Here is a 19897-nt window from a genome sequence, read left to right as displayed (position 1 = left end):
CACGCTTAGTGTGTACAGATATGTCCCGAGTGACAATCGGTGACCATGTGGGCACCTCGTATGCACGCGTAGCTGCATTGAGTGCATACAGATATGCACCGAGTGTTTATACGCTGACCATATGGGCACCTTGCATGCACGCTTAGTGTGTACAGATATGTCCCGAGTGACAATCGGTGACCATGTGGGCACCTCGTATGCACGCGTAGCTGCATTGAGTGCATACAGATATGCACCGAGTGTTTATACGCTGACCATATGGGCACCTTGCATGCACGCTTAGTGTGTACAGATATGTCCCGAGTGACAATCGGTGACCATGTGGGCACCTCGTATGCACGCGTAGCTGCATTGAGTGCATACAGATATGCACCGAGTGTTTATACGCTGACCATATGGGCACCTTGCATGCACACTTAGTGTGTACAGATATGTCCCGAGTGACAATCGGTGACCATGTGGGCACCTCGTATGCACGCGTAGCTGCATTGAGTGCATACAGATATGCACCGAGTGTTTATACGCTGACCATATGGGCACCTTGCATGCACGCTTAGTGTGTACAGATATGTCCCGAGTGACAATCGGTGACCATGTGGGCACCTCGTATGCACGCGTAGCTGCATTGAGTGCATACAGATATGCACCGAGTGTTTATACGCTGACCATATGGGCACCTTGCATGCACGCTTAGTGTGTACAGATATGTCCCGAGTGACAATCGGTGACCATGTGGGCACCTCGTATGCACGCGTAGCTGCATTGAGTGCATACAGATATGCACCGAGTGTTTATACGCTGACCATATGGGCACCTTGCATGCACGCTTAGTGTGTACAGATATGTCCCGAGTGACAATCGGTGACCATGTGGGCACCTCGTATGCACGCGTAGCTGCATTGAGTGCATACAGATATGCACCGAGTGTTTATACGCTGACCATATGGGCACCTTGCATGCACGCTTAGTGTGTACAGATATGTCCCGAGTGACAATCGGTGACCATGTGGGCACCTCGTATGCACGCGTAGCTGCATTGAGTGCATACAGATATGCACCGAGTGTTTATACGCTGACCATATGGGCACCTTGCATGCACGCTTAGTGTGTACAGATATGTCCCGAGTGACAATCGGTGACCATGTGGGCACCTCGTATGCACGCGTAGCTGCATTGAGTGCATACAGATATGCACCGAGTGTTTATACGCTGACCATATGGGCACCTTGCATGCACGCTTAGTGTGTACAGATATGTCCCGAGTGACAATCGGTGACCATGTGGGCACCTCGTATGCACGCGTAGCTGCATTGAGTGCATACAGATAAGCCTCGAGTGTTCAAAGGTAGCCAAAGCGGTGAGTAGTTGTGATTATTTGGTGAAGTTCATTATTTTATTCCGTCAAGTTAAAAAAGATTATTATCTATAAAGATTACACTATCCATAAAATTAAGAAAGGTGTCTTGAGATGGTTCGGACATGTAGAACGAATGAGAGAAGAAAGAACGCTAAAACAAATTAATGAGGCGAATGTAATTGGGAAAAGGAGCAGAGGAAGACCTAGAAAAACATGGTACGATCAGGTATGCCAAATACTTGAAAGTGGTCAGGTTAGGAGTCGTAACAATCGGCGGGTATGTATGAGGCGATGAATGAACGTGGAAGAGGCGAAGAATGTTTGCAAAGACAGAGTGGTGTGGCGTTCTATTCTCTCTGCCTACCCCTGCGGCGAAGCGGCGTGATAGTTAGTCAGTTAGTCAAGTTGAAAAAGACATTATGTTTTGAAATCGCTTTATTACTGTGAAATACAGCTGGATGTAGTCGGATGTTATCGTAGCGATCCGGGCTAAATAAATCGGGATCCAGTAGAACTGACTCGGGCTAATGTTGCGGTGGTAGGTGGTGCGGTGCGAGAAGAACGAGGGAACTGCTCATTTTGCTGAAAACAGACAAATATTGGCGTTTCACGAAAATATAGTCAAATATCACATGTCATATGCGTATTCCAATACTAACACTGAATATCCATACAGAAGTTTCACTGCAAATAGATGAGTGTAAAGTTACAAACCTAATAAAAAACTATTATGGTATTTTTTGTATTTTACATTAATACTTTTATTTAGTTCTACTTTTAATACCTATTGTATTCTTGCCAGTGCCCTTTACTATGACCTAAATTATATTGTATACCCAGACACAGGCCATGCCTTTGTGGGATCTTTTTTTTATATTTGAATTTATGTCACGTTTGTGTAATGCAAAAGAATTGAAAATAAAGATAACAAAAATAATAATTACCCTTCTGATTCAATTTTGCTCCTGCTTCTATCAGGACCTTCATCACATCCAGGTGACCCCCTTGGACCGCATAAACCAGGGCTGTGCGACCTGTAACCGAGGCATACATCAGTGCAGTCAGATGTGTAAGCTGAGGATACACCAGGCACTCGGACCTGCATCCGGGGATGTGTAACAGTGCACTCACACTAGTAGCCGAAGACATACGACACTGCAGTCGGAGCTATAACCGAGGACATACATCAGTTGATAAAAGTATAGGTTACCCTTTGCGTCTGCTTGGTCCACGAGTGCCCCCGCTGCCAATAATATGTTGACTGCATCCAAGTTTCCCTCTTTGGCAGCTACCATCAGCGGAGAAATACCTGCTAAAGAGAATATACATATAAAACCTTCATCCGTTTCTAGTATTAGATCAGAAGATCCACTTTGTTCAGGAACGTGACTCCTCCTGAGACGTTGGCGCCCAGCTATCCTTCCATCTCTCTGGAGGTGTTCCGGGAAGGGGGTGACCCGGTGGTATCTCGTTATCCGCAATGCATGGGATCCTTGATTGATCCAACTTTTTGACACGGTCTCTCCATATGTTATTCTTTCTCTACTCCGTGTGATAGCCCTTTTTATCACTTTGGCTAGAGATTTCACTATTTATTTCATCATACAAAGTTTCACATAAAACATTGCAACATACTAAATTTATTTAAAAAAAATGTTATGTGAGAAAATTGTGCATACAATCAAATACGCCATGGCCGAATGATGCGATCTATTTCTATCTGCCCACTTCCATCATCAAGTCATGAGTAGTAGTTTGGAGGGTTTAGTGACTTTATGGATAGTGGAAGCAGGTTGTACAACTTTAGTGCATAATCATCAATGTTCCTTCGACCGAAAGAGGTATACGAGTAGGTATGTTACATTTTGTTTGATGTGTTACTGCGTTATGGATCTTTTAGTTCTATGTACATTATGTATACTATATAGTAAGAAACCGAGTGTTGTTTTATTGCTAACTTGACTAGAGATATCATCATCCACTCGGGTCACGGTAAGATTCTACCGAGATGCTAATATGGAAGTCCGAGTACTACAGGGCTCACATTTACACCGGCTGGTTCCAGTGATAGCGGCGTGACATTGTCCATTCTATCTATGATAAATAAACGACTTCCGATGGTATTATTTCGAGAAATAGAAATACTTTGTGTTCTGATCCACTCACATTTTTATTAACCAACTAGTTTCGGCAACAACCTGTTGCCCTCTTCAGGGTTTCAGTAATAAATGAAACAGGCAGGGCAACAGGTTGTTGCTGAAACTAGTTGGTTAATGAAAATGTGAATGGATCAGAACACAAAGTATTTTTATTTCTCGAAATAATATATCAATATGATCCACAAAGTTAATGCTTTCAATATTAATCAAAAAGACTTCTGGTGGATTTCATAATTTTTTATCCTCTTCCGTAGCGCGTCTTGGCTACCCCATTAGAGGTTACGGGTTCGATTCCCGAAGGGACACAACAGACAAGAGTAATGGTCCACTTAATATCCCTAGGACTGAAGCGCGGGGCTGATCACCTTACCACCTTCTTGTGATTAACGATCAATATAACAGTGCTTGAGCTTGATGAGGCGTGTTATTCTCTCTGCCTACCCGGCGGAGAAGCAGCGTGATGGTTGTTTACCTTTACCTCCCCCTTTTCCTGTTGCCCTATTAGGAGAAGTTGGGACAGAATGGCGGCTGCTCGTCGTCAGGGCCTGTTGTCCAGTTGTCTCCTTCTTCGGGGGCGCCTTGCGGTGTCCATATGCTCCACCTGGGGAGATTAACAGATTTATTGAAGTAAGTAACTTGTTACAGTAAAACCTCAAGGCGTAGGTAAATGTCCCCACTGTGATATAAAATTATAAAAAGTAAATAAAAAATACCAAAAAAACTGACTCCACAGATACAGTTTTGTCCGCAGAAACGTACTCCCGGACAGGTCAAACTAAGTTGATCACATCACAAGTGAAAATGTATCATTTTGAAAATTATCGTAGAAAACTAACTAACCATCACGCCGCCTCCTAGCGGCGGTAGGCAGACAGAATAGAACCCCACATCTTCTGTCTTGGCAAACAATCTTCGCATGTTCCGCATTCATGCATCTCCTCATACGTACCTACCCGCTTATTATTCCGACTCCTGACCTGACCACATTTGCACATATATATGATTAACTGTTCTCCCACTCTCACTTGATTCACATGCCCAAACCATCTCGACACACCTTCCTTAGTTGGCTGGGTAATGCTTATCTCAGCCTTGCACCCATTCCTCGTGTCTAACGAGAGATCACATTCCGACTGCATTCAGTCTTCTCTCATCCTTCTATGCTCCACTTCCATACATTACCGGGACAGTGCTGCTTAGCTTTCCCTGATGGGGTTTTATTTGATAATACTGAATTCAGGGCACCATTTACTCTCCTTTCTACAACTTATGTCTTTATCAATATTGAAGGATTTCATTAATTGATTCGGCAGTCACTTTGTGGTAAAATCTATCCATTGAATCCGATGTAGAGTATGATATTTGTCCATCATGTTTGTAATAGTGATGATTTAGTTTCTCGCACTTAACAACAAGACTCAGTACCCGTGTCTTGGCGGTGTTGCTGCAGGGTTTCCAGGGACGGGGCGGGGCCTGCTCGGGCAGTCAGGGCGTTCTCCAGGTCCTTAACTTTCTGCTCCAACTCGGTCGTCTTGCGTTCTGAGGATCAAACAGTAAGTCACTTTTCATCTCTCTTTGGAAAAGTTGGAAAGCTGTCTTCGTATAAGTCAATTTATTTATGAAGATTCTGAATCAGTACCCGTGTCTTGGCGGTGTTGCTGCAGAGTTTCGGCGTGTTCAGCTTGCACCCTTTCCAGGGACAGAGTGGAGCTACTGGGAGTGGCTAGGGCAGTCAGGGCGTCCTCCAGCTCCTTAACTTTCTGCTCCAACTCGGTCGTCTTGCGTTCTGAGGATCAAACAGTAAGTCACTTTTCATCTCTCGTCTGCAAGTTGGAAAGCTGTCTTCGTATAAGTCAATTTATTTATGAAGATTCTGAATCAATACCCGTGTCTTGGCGGTGTTGCTGCAGAGTTTCGGCGTGTTCAGCTTGCACCCTTTCCAGGGACAGAGCGGAGCTGCTAGGAGCGGCTAGGGCAGTCAGGGCGTCCTCCAGCTCCTTAACTTTCTTCTCCCATGGTGCAGTGTGTTGCAACACCTCCCGTTCTGAGGAACAAATAGTAAGTCGGTATAGTGGGATCGCCAGCCGAGCCTCCTGTCCGCAGTTTGCAGAGAAGTCTGTACGTAAGGAAGAGAAGATGGAAATGAGAAATATGGAACATACGTTGGATCGAAGCTCAAACTTTGAACATTTTTATGTCTCGACTTTCTATATTCATTTCAACAGGTCCGAAGAAGAAGAAGAAGAATAGCACTAGATTTTCCATTCTTATAAGAATGTAAAATCTAGTTCTATAGAACTAGATTTTACATTCCTATAAAACTATACTCTGCCTCCGTAGTGCAATGGTCAGCACGCTTAGCTACCGTTCTGGAGGTCCCGAGTTCGATTCATAGTTAAATAAATTTAAGTGATTTTTCATTCTAATATTTATTCAATATTACCCTGGAGGTGCCTGAAGCGGTGGGCTAATCACTTTTCCTTCATGTGTAAACAACGCTGATCAAGTGTTTGATGCAGTGCCCTATGCACCATTGGGGTGCGGATAAGGGTTGGCAGAAGAAGAAGAATAGCACTAGATTCCACATGTCCACAGAACTACATTACACATTCTTTGCACGATACAACATTAGCTATATCCATAACACGTTCAGTCCAGCAGGTATTAGGAAGAGTCCTCTACTTATTTCCTGTAAAACGTCGCCTCATTTTCGGGAACGGTATTTACTTCTTATGTTTTATTTTGTAGCGTGCACACATCTACTAGTAAATATATTAGTCTAGATTCAAGTAGGTACTTGTTGTGGGTATACTTATGTGAAAGTGTATAGTTGGTAGGAAATGTTTACATTCCACTGGTTGTGAATACATTTACTGGCTTATACTTACTGCCTATTTCCAACTCCAGACAAGCTACTACTTCCTTGCCACCATATCTTTTAGCCAGGTCGAGTGGTGTATCACCTAAAAACATTGAAAATTATAAAATAGTTTCACAAGAGCGGAGCTTGTACATTAAGCCTGGACACCCTCGGCATCTTGGTGCGGAATGAAGGTAGAAAGACAGAAATGACTTGTTCACTGGCAGACATTGAATCGTGTAAGTACATACATAACATAATGGGGGTAATATGAACAATGTGCATTATTCGGGCATTTTGAACCAGCGCTTACCGGAAACTGGATTTTTATGTTGGATTATTATACTCGTGTACCAATGTTCCCATCCGTGAATGTTTTCACTATATCCACACCTATCCGCTACGCAACAAAGCTAATATGAGGAAAGAAATTACAAGTCTAGACGTGTTTCTTGTGTGTGAAGTTGTGTGTGAAAAAAAATTTCCTCGATCCGACATAGATGGCTGTTGTGAACTCATCTGTCTGCGTCACGAGGTCGGCCGATATATCTGCGCGGGAGATTAAAATATAATAAATACCAAACTTAATTGGACTTCAAAGCACTTTTAAAAATATTCCCATTGTGATTCAATTGTTTTATTTCTCTCTTTCAAAATTTTCATTTTTGTACAAAAGTCAGACGGTGACAATTTAATTTAAATCCTGATGATGGTATGATTATTCCGAAACCGGTAATAACGAATTAAATTCGTTTGAAAATGACATAACTAGGCGAAACGATTGTCACAAAATGACTTTTTTATTTGTTTTTCAACTGTAAAATGCAACTTAGTAGATTCAAATAATCAGTGCTTGATTTTAATATATAGACCTTTGATATATAATATATAAAAAGTCTTTATGCACCATTTGCAAATAAATCTATATTTCCGTTTCTGCTAGTTGGTGATGATTGATGTAACCTATACACCAGGGGTTCTCAATCTTTTTCACGCACTTACAAGTTTAGTATTTTGTTACGGTGCCCTACTTTAGTAAGCTATTGGGAATAGATATAGTGACTATAAGCATATATAAATATATATATATATATATATATATATATATATATATATATATATATATATATATATATATATATACATATATATATATACATATATATATATATATATATATATATATATATATATATATATATATATATATATATATATAAACATAGCGGTTTACATGTACAGTAAAAAATCTATAATCGATAATCATTCACAAAACTTAAGGCTTTTCCAGTTGGATTAGAATTTCCCCTAAGACCAGATGTGGGACCATCATGGGTAAATAATGTCAAAATGGCAATGCATTAGAATGTAGGTAAAATATAAATAAACCACTGTAATGGTATATTCAATACTTATTCTGAACGTTGAATTGCTCCATGTTTTCAGTATTAAATACTTAGGCATTGAATATTTTCAAGCTCCAAACTGCTGCTCAAAAATCATTGACGTTTGAATCTGAAATACATTTGCCAGTTCCAAATATTGGTGTAGTATGGCTTGTAGTCTTTTACAACAACAAAAGTCAAAGTTGCAACTCATCGGTCTGAAAAACCAAATCGTTTACACACACTTGTTGTAGCAGGAATTGTACAGTTTTTCTTTTGGACGATGAGGGTTCAGGGAATGATTTTAAACTCACTGATTCTGTAGTTTCCTGTAAATATTTATTCCATTTTCTTTTAGACAAAGGAGGTGTAACCTTGATTTGATAATCGATAGTTTTTCGATTTGTTTTTGAAGTTTGGCTGTTCTTTCTATGAATTTTTGAAGATTATTTTAAGTCAATAGTGCCTATCGTCATTTTGCTATCGTTTCTATGATCTGACCTCTAACAATCTTCTTTACTACGTCTTTGTTAGTAGCGGGTTTAGCTTATTTCTTGAATATTTTTGGCAGATATTTTGTGGCACGTTTTATAAAACTTTATAAAATAAAACTAGAACTTTATTTTTAACCACATCCATTAGTGGTACTTTTCTCCAACTGGTTTCGACCAAAACCTCGTTGTATTCTGGAATATATATGTACATGTCTATCCCTGAAGATAACAAAGTTCTTTTTGAAACCGGTTCGAGAAAAATTCCAAAATAAATGTGGCTATAAACCAAAATCTAGTATTATCTTATACAGGGTTTAGATGAACTCAATTCGGTTTTAATTAACGTAATATTGTATTAAAAATGACTTAAATCGTTCGTTAAGATTATTTTTAACCTAAATTATGAAATGTTTAAAATTCTAACTCGTTTTTTAAGTAAAGGGATCTAAAGAAAATTACGGACAGCGCAACCAATTCCTTAGAGGCCGAATACTGATGGATATAATGACTTACGAAAACAACGCTACCTATTTATAACAACGTAAAGTGCAACTTTTGCCATTATGTGCTTATTAAGTGAAGTATATTACATATCGTAACATTTAATTAGACTGTCTTTATTACTAAATTACGAAATGACAGCTGATAAAGCGCAAAAATGGCTTTTCCGAAAACTTTGAGCTCTGGTTGAGGGCCAAAAGTAGCATCGAATATTTAAAAAAATATTTTTCTCGTTATGTGCGATCCAAAATGCAACTTTTTAGACTGCTTTCATAGTTGAATTCGCAAAAAATGTCATCGGCCTATCCTAACCATGGTGTCCTGTATGTACATTGCGTGTGTTGGGCATATTACTACTGCTACTACTAGTTACACTTACCATCATTATCTTGCAGATCTACTGCAGCCTCTGCCTGCAGGAGTGCCCGTACTACCGGGAGGTGGCCCTCCCATGCTGCCAGGTGTAGTGCTGTTCTCCCTGTAACGGAGGATGTACTGTATATACAGGGTGTACGGCCAGCGCGAGGCCATGTAGCAGGACCCCACTACCTATCCCAGTAACCTCCCCAGTGTGTTATAGTCACCAATAGTTTACATTTAATTATCTACTTCTTGGATAATTTATATAGCGCCGTTTTCGTACGAAATCACTGGAAGGGCTTATATGTACCCTACTTTACTTATGTAAATATTTTTATAGGAGTTATTTATTAAAATATTTTTTTACATCTCAACAAAGATGAAGAAGAATATGAAAGTCTGGGTATTCAAGGTGCCTTCGACCGACGTAGGCAGGTTTAAGTGATCACTTTAGACACTTTAAACACTTTATAATCACTAGAATTTTCACTAGTGACATCCATTGGTATGACGAAGAAGCTATTTTACTGAGCAGAAACTCTTGTATTTGTATGTGAGGTCCGAATCCTGGATTATAATTACATACAGGAGAAATGCCAGAAAATATCCTTTTCATTTTTATTATTTTATCTTTTTTTTTTATTCATTTAATATATTTACATTTTTATTTATAACATAATACATTTGAATCATTTATACATATGGAGAACTTTTATATTTCGATTCGCTGTGCCTCTCCATAAAAGAGTCTGTGCTCTTGTGCTTGGAGAGGGACTTACACTCGTGGTTTAATGTTATATAGTAAAAGATATTATAGTTTTTTTTATAAATATTTTTTAAAGATTTAAATGTATAGAGCTTTATTTTTTTTCTTAAGGATTTTTATATCATCTATTTTTTTATTTCTTTAGGGAGTTTATTGAAATGTTTGATTGCCAAATATTTGAAGTTTTGCTGAAATTGCTTGGTGTTGCATTTTGGAGTAGAAAAATCGTTTGAGAATCTCGATGATAAATTTTTTGTTAAATTTAAATAGTTGTCACCCTTTAGTATTTGAAAAACTGCGGTTTTTTTATAAATGGATTCTATATTTGGGACTTGAAATTTTTTACATAATAATTTTGTTGGAAATATTTTTTTTTTTTCAAGATGACTTTAATTATGGTTTTCTGTACTATTTTCACTGAGTTCAGTATGTTGTTGTACGAGCCTCCCCATGCAATAATGCCATACTGCAGTAGTGAGTGAGCGATAGCGTAGTAAACTCTCTTCAGGTTGTCGATGGTTAGTATGTTTCGGATTCTAATGAATCATTTTATCTTATAATTGGACTTCGTGAATATATATAATAATAAAATAATTCGGGAGACTGTTAATATTAGAAAATGCTTAGTTAATTTCATTTTTAACGTTTTTTAAATTCCTATTTAATTTAGAAACTGTGACAGTTACTGGATTATTCACCGTATGGATGATACCAATAAACATGATAAATGTCTTATCTTATGACATGGCATCTGTCGTTTTATACGAAATAAGGCGTATATCTGAGCATCCCAGGGCTTACGACCTGGCATTTGGCTGACTTAAGTGATCACTTTACGTATGTGCATTTATACCCCTTCATGGTGTAGGCCTCGTGGCCTGTTTTTAAGAGGGATTAGCCTCCAGCGAAGTAGATTCCCAGCTGTGAATCCATCTCTATGGTGGTCTGAACGCGACTCGTCTACCTTGGGGTTGGCCGTGCGATGCAAAAAAGTGCCAAATGATGTTTTTACCACATATAACTAACTTAAAAAAGTTAACTTACCACATATATAATATTTACCACATATATAATATTTTATACACATCGGAATCATCCTACGTCTCCGGATCGACTTTGAAATAATAATGTTTTTTGGTTTTTTTTTGTAACAAGGTAAAAAATAAAAAATAAATTCATTAAAGATAAAAAAAACTCTAGTCTTTAGTAAACTCAAATAATCAGTGCTTTTTTAGCATTTAATATATAAAAGTATATTTGCAAATAAATGTATATTTCCGTTTCTGCTAGTTAGTGATGATTCATGTAACCTATATACCATGGTGTCCTGTATGTACATTGCGTGTGTTGGGCATATTACTACTGCTACTACTAGTTACACTTACCGAGCTTAGTTTGCAGATCTACTGGAGCCCCCTCCTGCAGGAGTGCCCGTACTACCGGGAGGTGGCCCCGCCATGCTGCATGGTGTAGTGCAGTGGCCCCTGTAACGGAGGATGTACTGTATATACAGGGTGTACGGCCAGCGCGAGGCCATGTAGCAGGACCCCAATACCTATCCCAGTAACCTCCCCAGTATGTTATGGTCACCAATAGTTTACAATTTATTTATTTATTGTTTCGGCATTAACTTTGTGGTAAGACATGTGACATCCGAACTAAAATATAAAAAAAAAATTCTTCTATAAGTAAGGAGAGGGGAAAGTTAGGGGGAGGGGGTTAGTCAAGGGGCGGAGTTTGAAAACAAAGGAAAAATGGAAAGCAAAGGTGAAGAATTTTGAAACAATATATTATTTAATAAATTATTATTAGAATTTAGGTTTTTTCGGATTTCTAAATTTTCAAGATAATTCATTATTTGGCCTTTATATGGAACAAGGTGTATTCTATATTCCTTATTTATAGAACAATTTTATATTTTATATTTTAGTTACTATACAGACCTGAATGATGGAAGTTTAACTTCCGAAACATGTAGTCTATAATAAAACTCAAGTGGTAAAAAGCTAGTAGTTTCTTTAAACATAGTTTACATTTAAGTATCTATTTCGTGGATAATTTATATGAAATCATTGGAAGGGCATAAGTAAATACTTATTCTTCACATCATTTCATTAAATTTATTTATGAATTATTTTTTTCTGTCTTTTTTTAACGTTTTGAAAAAAATGAATCTGAATTTTAATATAATAAAAAAGTTCACTCTGCATAAGGTCTCTACCCCGTCAGCAAGAATGTTTGTAATTTCAGATTGAAACCCTGCTGGAATAAAAATTGTAGGGTAGACTGGGTACGGTTGAAACAAAGGACGGTTGAAACAGAGCAAATATCTTGCAAACCGTATGCGGTAGGGTGAAGGGTCCAAGGGACGAACAAAGTGGACAACAAGTTCAAACACAAATATCAGTGTTGCATCGCTCGCCGCACTGTGCAGTTGCTTGTAGGAGGTCCTATTGTATTTTGATAACCAAAAGTAAGTATTTTTGTTCCGAGAATTTTCTTTTTATTACGGTTTCTATTGAAACGATATTATTGAGTGTGATTTCGTGTTTGAAATGAAGCTTGTAGAACACGATTTAGTGATTAGTTTTAATGTGCCATTATTGTTAACATTACTATTTTCTGTTTTCCACCTAAAGGAGGGGTTGGGGACGGTTGAAACATTTTTTGTGGGTACGGTTGAAACAACATATTTTTTCAGTTTTCCTGTTTTCTAGATGCTGAGAGTACGCGTAAGAAAGACTTCGAGAGGAGAGGTCGACTTGTCGAGGTATACATACGCTGATGAGGAGGTTGAAGCAGGAGATTCACTGCGAAAAGCGTCGGAAAAGCATGGATTAAACCACTGTTCGCTCATTAGATATATACGAAAGCGAGATGCATCTGGTGAAGAAGAAAATGGGATATGAACCCCACAACGAAGTTTTTAATAAAGAGCAGGAGCAGGAGCTTGCAAAATACTTGCTACTAAAAAAAAACAGAAAAAGAAGGGATAAGAAAGGAGCAAGAAATAAGGTTGAAACGTATGAAAACTAAGTAAGTGAAGAAAAGATTGGATGGAGGAAAAAGTAGAAGGATCGTTAAAGGAAAAAATAATCATAATACGCAACAGGAATCATCATCAAAAGAGGACGAGTGCTATTGTCTTGTTTGTCTGTCACTGTATTCAGAGAGCAGATCCGGTGAAAAGTGGATACAGTGCACCACTTGTAAACTGTGGGCTCAAGAAGACTACACAAAAGGTGGTCTTAGCTATGTTTGCCACAATTGCGACTCGGAATGATCCCAAAGCTAGATTTCCGCTTGATTTATGACTAATCAAAATGATAGAAGTGTTTCCTTTTAGTTTATTCACAGATTATTTTCGTTCGATTTGTTTTTTTTTAAAAATGCCATTGTTTTTATTTGTTTTTGTTCATTACATATCTGTAGACTGATTAATATTGTCATGCGGTGCCATAATTATTTATAACACAAAAATAAATAATGAATAAAACGTCTTACAATATAAATATTGATTTATTTGCGTGTGTTTCAACTGACCCCAATCACTGTTTCAACTGCCCCTGGTATGGGGACGGTTGAAACAAATCGGATATATTTTTTAAATTTGATCTGCCACTAAAAATAACACACCGGGTACTGAAATTATACTTCCCATTAGTAGACAGAAACACGCTCTTGTATTTAATGCATCTTCATCATCGCTTGACTTGTAAAGAACAATACTATGGACAATATAAGCAAAATTGTTTCAACCGTACCCAGTCTACCCTACTTTCTGTATACTGTTCAATGACTGAGATATACGGTGGAACATTTGTAGGAAAACGTTTAAAGAACACGCAATGAACACATTTATCATTACATAAAATTATTAAATATAACCTAATTTTGTTCAAATATAATTGAAATGTCCACAAAGTACACCTCCGCAGTGTAGTGATCAGCGCGTTTGGCTACCCTGCCGGAGGTCCCGGGTTCGATTCCCAGGAGGGTCAAAATAAATATTGGTGATTTTCACACTCATATTTATTTGAGTAAATAAATATTAATTTAAATTGGACTACAAAGCACTTTTGAGATTCAATTGTCTTCTTTCTCTCTTTCAAAATTTTCATTTTTTGTACAAAAGTCAGACCGTAACAATGTCACAAAATCACTTTTTTATGTGTTTTTCAACTGTAAAATGCAACTAAGTAGTTCAAATAATCAGTGCTTGTTTTAACATTTAATATATAAAAGGTCTTTATGCGCCGTTTGCAAATAAATGTATATTTCCGTTTCTGCTAGTTGGTGATGATTCATGTAACCTATATACCATGGTGTCCTGTATGTACATTGCGTGTGTTGGGCATATTACTACTGCTACTACTAGTTACACTTACCTGCATTATCTTGCAGATCTAGTGCAGCCCCCTCCTGCAGGAGTGCCCGTACTACCGGGAGGTGGCCCCTGTATGCTGCATGGTGTAGTGCAGTGGCCCCTGTAACGGAGGATGTACTGTATATACAGGGTGTACGGCCAGCGCGAGGCCATGTAGCAGGACCCCAATACCTATCCCAGTAACCTCCCCAGTATGTTATGGTCACCAATAGTTTACAATTTATTTATTTATTGTTTCGGCATTAACTTTGTGGTAAGACATGTGACATCCGAACTAAAATATAAAAAAAAAATTCTTCTATAAGTAAGGAGAGGGGAAAGTTAGGGGGAGGGGGTTAGTCAAGGGGCGGAGTTTGAAAACAAAGGAAAAATGGAAAGCAAAGGTGAAGAATTTTGAAACAATATATTATTTAATAAATTATTATTAGAATTTAGGTTTTTTCGGATTTCTAAATTTTCAAGATAATTCATTATTTGGCCTTTATATGGAACAAGGTGTATTCTATATTCCTTATTTATAGAACAATTTTATATTTTATATTTTAGTTACTATACAGACCTGAATGATGGAAGTTTAACTTCCGAAACATGTAGTCTATAATAAAACTCAAGTGGTAAAAAGCTAGTAGTTTCTTTAAACATAGTTTACATTTAAGTATCTATTTCGTGGATAATTTATATGAAATCATTGGAAGGGCATAAGTAAATACTTATTCTTCACATCATTTCATTAAATTTATTTATGAATTATTTTTTTCTGTCTTTTTTTAACGTTTTGAAAAAAATGAATCTGAATTTTAATATAATAAAAAAGTTCACTCTGCATAAGGTCTCTACCTCGTCAGCAAGAATGTTTGTAATTTCAGATTGAAACCCTGCTGGAATAAAAATTGTACTTTCTGTATACTGTTCAATGACTGAGATATACGGTGGAACATTTGTAGGAAAACGTTTAAAGAACACGCAATGAACACATTTATCATTACATAAAATTATTAAATATAACCTAATTTTGTTCAAATATAATTGAAATGTCCACAAAGTACACCTCCGCAGTGTAGTGATCAGCGCGTTTGGCTACCCTGCTGGAGGACCCGGGTTCGATTCCCAGGGGGGTCAAAATAAATATTGGTGATTTTCACACTCATATTTATTTGAGTAAATAAATATTAATTTAAATTGGACTACAAAGCACTTTTGAGATTCAATTGTCTTCTTTCTCTCTTTCAAAATTTTCATTTTTTGTACAAAAGTCAGACCGTAACAATGTCACAAAATCACTTTTTTATGTGTTTTTCAACTGTAAAATGCAACTAAGTAGTTCAAATAATCAGTGCTTGTTTTAACATTTAATATATAAAAGGTCCTAATGCGCCGTTTGCAAATAAATGTATATTTCCGTTTCTGCTAGTTAGTGATGATTCATGTAACCTATATACCATGGTGTCCTGTATGTACATTGCGTGTGTTGGGCATATTACTACTGCTACTACTAGTTACACTTACCTGCATTAGTTTGCAGATCTACTGTAGCCCCCGCCTGCTGGAGTGCCTGTACTACCGGGAGGTGGCCCCCACATGCTGCACAGTGTAGTGCAGTGTACCCTGTAACGGAGGATGTACTGTATATACAGGGTGTACGGCCAGCGCGAGGCCATGTAGCAGGACCCCACTACCTATCCCAGTAACCTCCCCAGTATGTTTTAGTCACCAATAGTTTACATTTAATTATTCACATTTAATTATCTATTTCTTGTATAATTTATATAGCGCCGTTTTCGTACGAAATACTCGAAGGGCATAAGTTAATACTTATTGTTCACATCATTTCATAAAATATATCCATCAATAGGTTTTTTTAGTATTTTTTTAACGTTTTGAAAAAATTGATCTGAATTATAATATAATAATAAGATTTTCATTCTGCATAAGTTCTCTACCCGTCAGCAAGAATGTTTGTTAATTTCGAAACGGAAAACGTTAAAAAAACACGCAAAGAACACATTTATTACAACATACATATATTATACTCAGATATTATAACGTTGTATACAATCATCAAAGCAATTTTCGAAAGCCCTGAATTGCCAAAACTGATATCATTCTATGTACCGCCACGGCCTAGTAGACCACCTACTTTATTCTGCTGTCCAAATGCTCGGACGGTAGCTCGCTTTAATACTCCTATACTAAGATTCCCAAATACTAGTAATGAATATGCCACCAATATACATTTCTACAATATATCGCTTCATAAATGTAAATCGGCAATAACTGACTTATTCCTAGCCCATAGAATGTCACGTTTTGATTGAAAACTTAGTTTATTTATGTTTTTGTTTACTTTCAGCATAATATTTTATTTTTATAGCATATATATATATTTTTTTTTTATAACATGAAAGTAGTTGAAGACAACTTGATGAATCGATGTGTCGCAATTGATATATTCTTTCATTCTTATTATGTAAATGGTACAATAGTACCGTATATATCAAAAATTAAAAAAATAAATAAAATTATTAAATAAACCCTTATTTTGTTTAAATGAAATTGAAAAGTTCGTTAAGTACACCTCCGTAGTGTAGTGGTCAGCGCGTTTGGCTACCCTGCTGGAGGTTTCGGGTTCGGTTCCCAGGGGTTCAAAATAAGTATTGGTGATTTTCACTCTCATATTTATTTAATATCACCCTGGACTGGTACAAGAAGCGCGGGGCTGATCACCTCATCTTCTAACATTAAAAAAATGCTTCCAGTATTCGAAGCATTGCACGATAGTAAATAAATAAAACATAGTACAAAAATATCACAAAACACCGTGTTATACAATCACTTGTTAGTTAATTATAATACCCTTCTCGTTCCACACAGTTAATAAATATAATAATTATGAAAAAAGTTTATGATAATTTAGATCGCCTAAACTGATTGAACATACTGAACGATACTGAGACCACGCGCCGAGCACGAGCCGACCGGAAGTATTCACGATAAAGTTGACACTAAATAAAAATAATTTTGATATTTTATGACAATAAATCAAAGAGAACTAATTCATCTATGCCTCAAACCAAATTTAAGTGCAAAAAATTATCCATAGGTGTTGATATAAGGACGTAAAGTTGAAAAACGACTATGCATGCGATCTGCAGTCAACGGTACCTTTATAAAAAACGACAATAGATGCGATCCGCAGCTTACGGGTTCATTCTTGGAACTATCAAACCTTCGTCGTGTGTAAATCGTGTAACATGGTTGTGTACTAAAGGATTTCGATATTTTTGTCTAGTTTGTTGTTCAACGATGATACTCATCCACAATATTCCACGTACCGGCAGTAATTTTGAATGGTTATATTTCAAGGTGGATTGTCCCTTTGCTTATATATATGACTGGGCACAATTTTTTTGACTATGGAATATTGCAGATTTTGAACCATTTTTAAATTTGTTTTCGTCGAATGTCCCCAAGACTTTATTCCATATCTTAATATGGATTCTACTAAAGAACAATTGAATCTATTCTCAAAGGTAGAATATATACAGTAATATTCGCCCACTTGTATATCATATCGCTTTACTAACATCACCTATTATTGCTACATTCCTCGGTTAACTAGTTCAATAATCTTGGAATATCTTACCATCCCTATCTGTCCAGTTTACGTTTATATTATGTTGTTTAAGGAGAGTGTTGACCTTCGCCACGTCTCCCTTTTCTGCTGCGTTCAGTAAATCTTGTCCGGACATCTGTGAAATAATATCATTTAATTATAATATAATACAGCCATTCTATCATAAAGTTCAACAAACATTAGTAACAAAATACAAATAGAGAAAAAAATCCAAATAACTCCATATTGAAAAAAACTAGGCCCTAAAATGGATGTGAATTTATTCAGAAACGATAAAGAGATGACCCCAAAACATTTAAATTCACTTAAATTGTCCTTTAATTTCTGTAATTCGTAATAAGGAGATCATGTTTTATCTGAATCCAGAATCAAACTCTTCGGATGTTCTCGTACAATAGGTACAAATAGATATTGTAATAGGTAGCACAGGCAGAATATTGACTTACCGTTTTGTGGTTGTGGTCCTGGTGGTCCTGCTATGAGCGAATAACGCGCAAAGTGGTATTTTATACTCGACGCGTTATCTCGGAGAATGCTATCTCCTTGACTAAGACAGGGCCGGACGACACCGGAAACCCAAATATCCAACCAAATGCGCATTCACAATTCTTTAGCGGACTAATATTCTCCTGGTAGCTGCCGATGATGTTACAGCAAACTCGGACAGTGGCGTCACGTTATACTCACCTACAAATGTAGAAGATTCCGAGAATTCGTATTCCACACCTACGCGGGCAGCATTACAGAGAGTCAGCTGTATAGTCTCCTTGCACTGGCATTCTGAGTGAGCGCTTTTACAATACTCCCTACGCCTACTTCCGTCTCTAAAACTTGCCGGTCAGATTGAAGTTTACTGTCGAGAGATGGCTTTCCACCGTAGTGAAAAATAAATGGTTAGCAGGCACATAAAGGTGTGGCGGCTGATGTTTCTTTAAATGTTATACATACTATTTGAGAAATAAAATAACATTTTACATGCTCAAAAGTACATACATAAGATTCATGGAGAATAATTGGAATCGCTTATATTGAGACGGTGTTGGGGAAAGAAAAACGTGAGAGTACCATTAAAGGGAGTAAGAATCAAGAATGGAGTAAAATAGAGAGTGGTGTTCTGTAGACGGAACATGATTCTTGTGGCTCCGTTCGTTGGGACTTGACCTTCAGAAATTCTCTCCTTTGTTGGGAGAGCTCAGACACAGCAAAGGTATAACAGTAGGGAATGTATCCTCCCTAAATCGTACTTACATCACTGTCGACCTATTAACCTTTCCCGTACTGATCATCCAAAATCACACTTGATCCGAAGCGGGGTACCAAAAGACCTCGATTCATACATTATTGTATGAAAATCGTAGTACGCAGCTCGCAACTCGCCGCCAGCTGAGTCACATATAATATATACGGGAAGCGGATAGACCATGATCGGGAAGGTACGGGGGTTCTGCAAGGAGCGCAGGAATGGTGAAGGGCATTGTAGAAAATTGGGAATAAAGTGAGCGCTGCGGTTCTGGAATTGGTGCAGACGGTCGGTAAGGTATTGCGCGTTAGTCCAGATAGCGTCTTATCACTTTACAGCAGAATAATTCGAAAGATTAAGATAAACTTGTTTTTTTAAAGGTTTAATAAATTAATGCGAAGATAAGATAGTGAATAAGAATTTGATACTAATCTTGGAAAAGAAGAGTAATCAATCAATCAGCACTTAACGTCATTAATGCATAATCTATTTATAAATAATATATTTTTACAACATTTAGGGTGTTCAAATATTTGTTCACAAATATGTTTTTGGCAAAAATTAATAAAATAACTCCTTAGCAGAGATAATCTAGATTTGAGAAGAAGAATTTGGACACACTGTTGCGAATAAAATAACTGGTAAAATTTTGAGCTAAAAATGAAAAGGGCATTTTCTAGCGTTTCTCGGGTAAGTAAATATAATCCAGGATTCGGACCTCACATACAGATGAAAGAGTTTCTGCTTAATAAAA

The 19897-nt window shown here is 37.3% G+C and overlaps 1 protein-coding gene and 1 long non-coding RNA gene across 2 annotated transcripts in view; both read right to left on the bottom strand.

Annotated features, from left to right (window-relative positions):
- Window positions 1-18767, bottom strand: part of LOC148299715 (uncharacterized) — a 78939-nt gene extending 60172 nt beyond the window's left edge. Inside the window, exons 1-5 of the mRNA XM_088275773.1 lie at window positions 18350-18767; window positions 17913-18018; window positions 14271-14369; window positions 11268-11366; window positions 9136-9234 (exon numbers count right to left, since the gene is read on the bottom strand). Of these exons, the coding sequence (XP_088131899.1) occupies window positions 9136-9234; window positions 11268-11366; window positions 14271-14369; window positions 17913-18018 (403 nt within the window). The 5' untranslated portion in view covers window positions 18350-18767. The remainder of the gene's footprint in view (window positions 1-9135; window positions 9235-11267; window positions 11367-14270; window positions 14370-17912; window positions 18019-18349) is intronic.
- On the bottom strand, window positions 1780-5302 carry LOC148299716 (uncharacterized). The gene is made up of 5 exons (XR_015839042.1): window positions 4942-5302; window positions 3989-4117; window positions 2568-2669; window positions 2302-2391; window positions 1780-1939 (listed from the first exon to the last, which is right to left on the bottom strand). It is a non-coding gene; the product is annotated as an uncharacterized LOC148299716 (long non-coding RNA).
- Window positions 18768-19897: the final 1130 nt, after the last annotated feature.

Source organism: Brachycentrus maculatus, unplaced genomic scaffold (genome assembly GCF_059751285.1).
Source record: "Brachycentrus maculatus isolate JH-2025_06_01 unplaced genomic scaffold, ASM5975128v1 h1tg000987l, whole genome shotgun sequence".
Taxonomy (NCBI): domain Eukaryota; kingdom Metazoa; phylum Arthropoda; class Insecta; order Trichoptera; family Brachycentridae; genus Brachycentrus; species Brachycentrus maculatus.
This window is presented reverse-complemented; position numbering and strand designations above follow the sequence as displayed.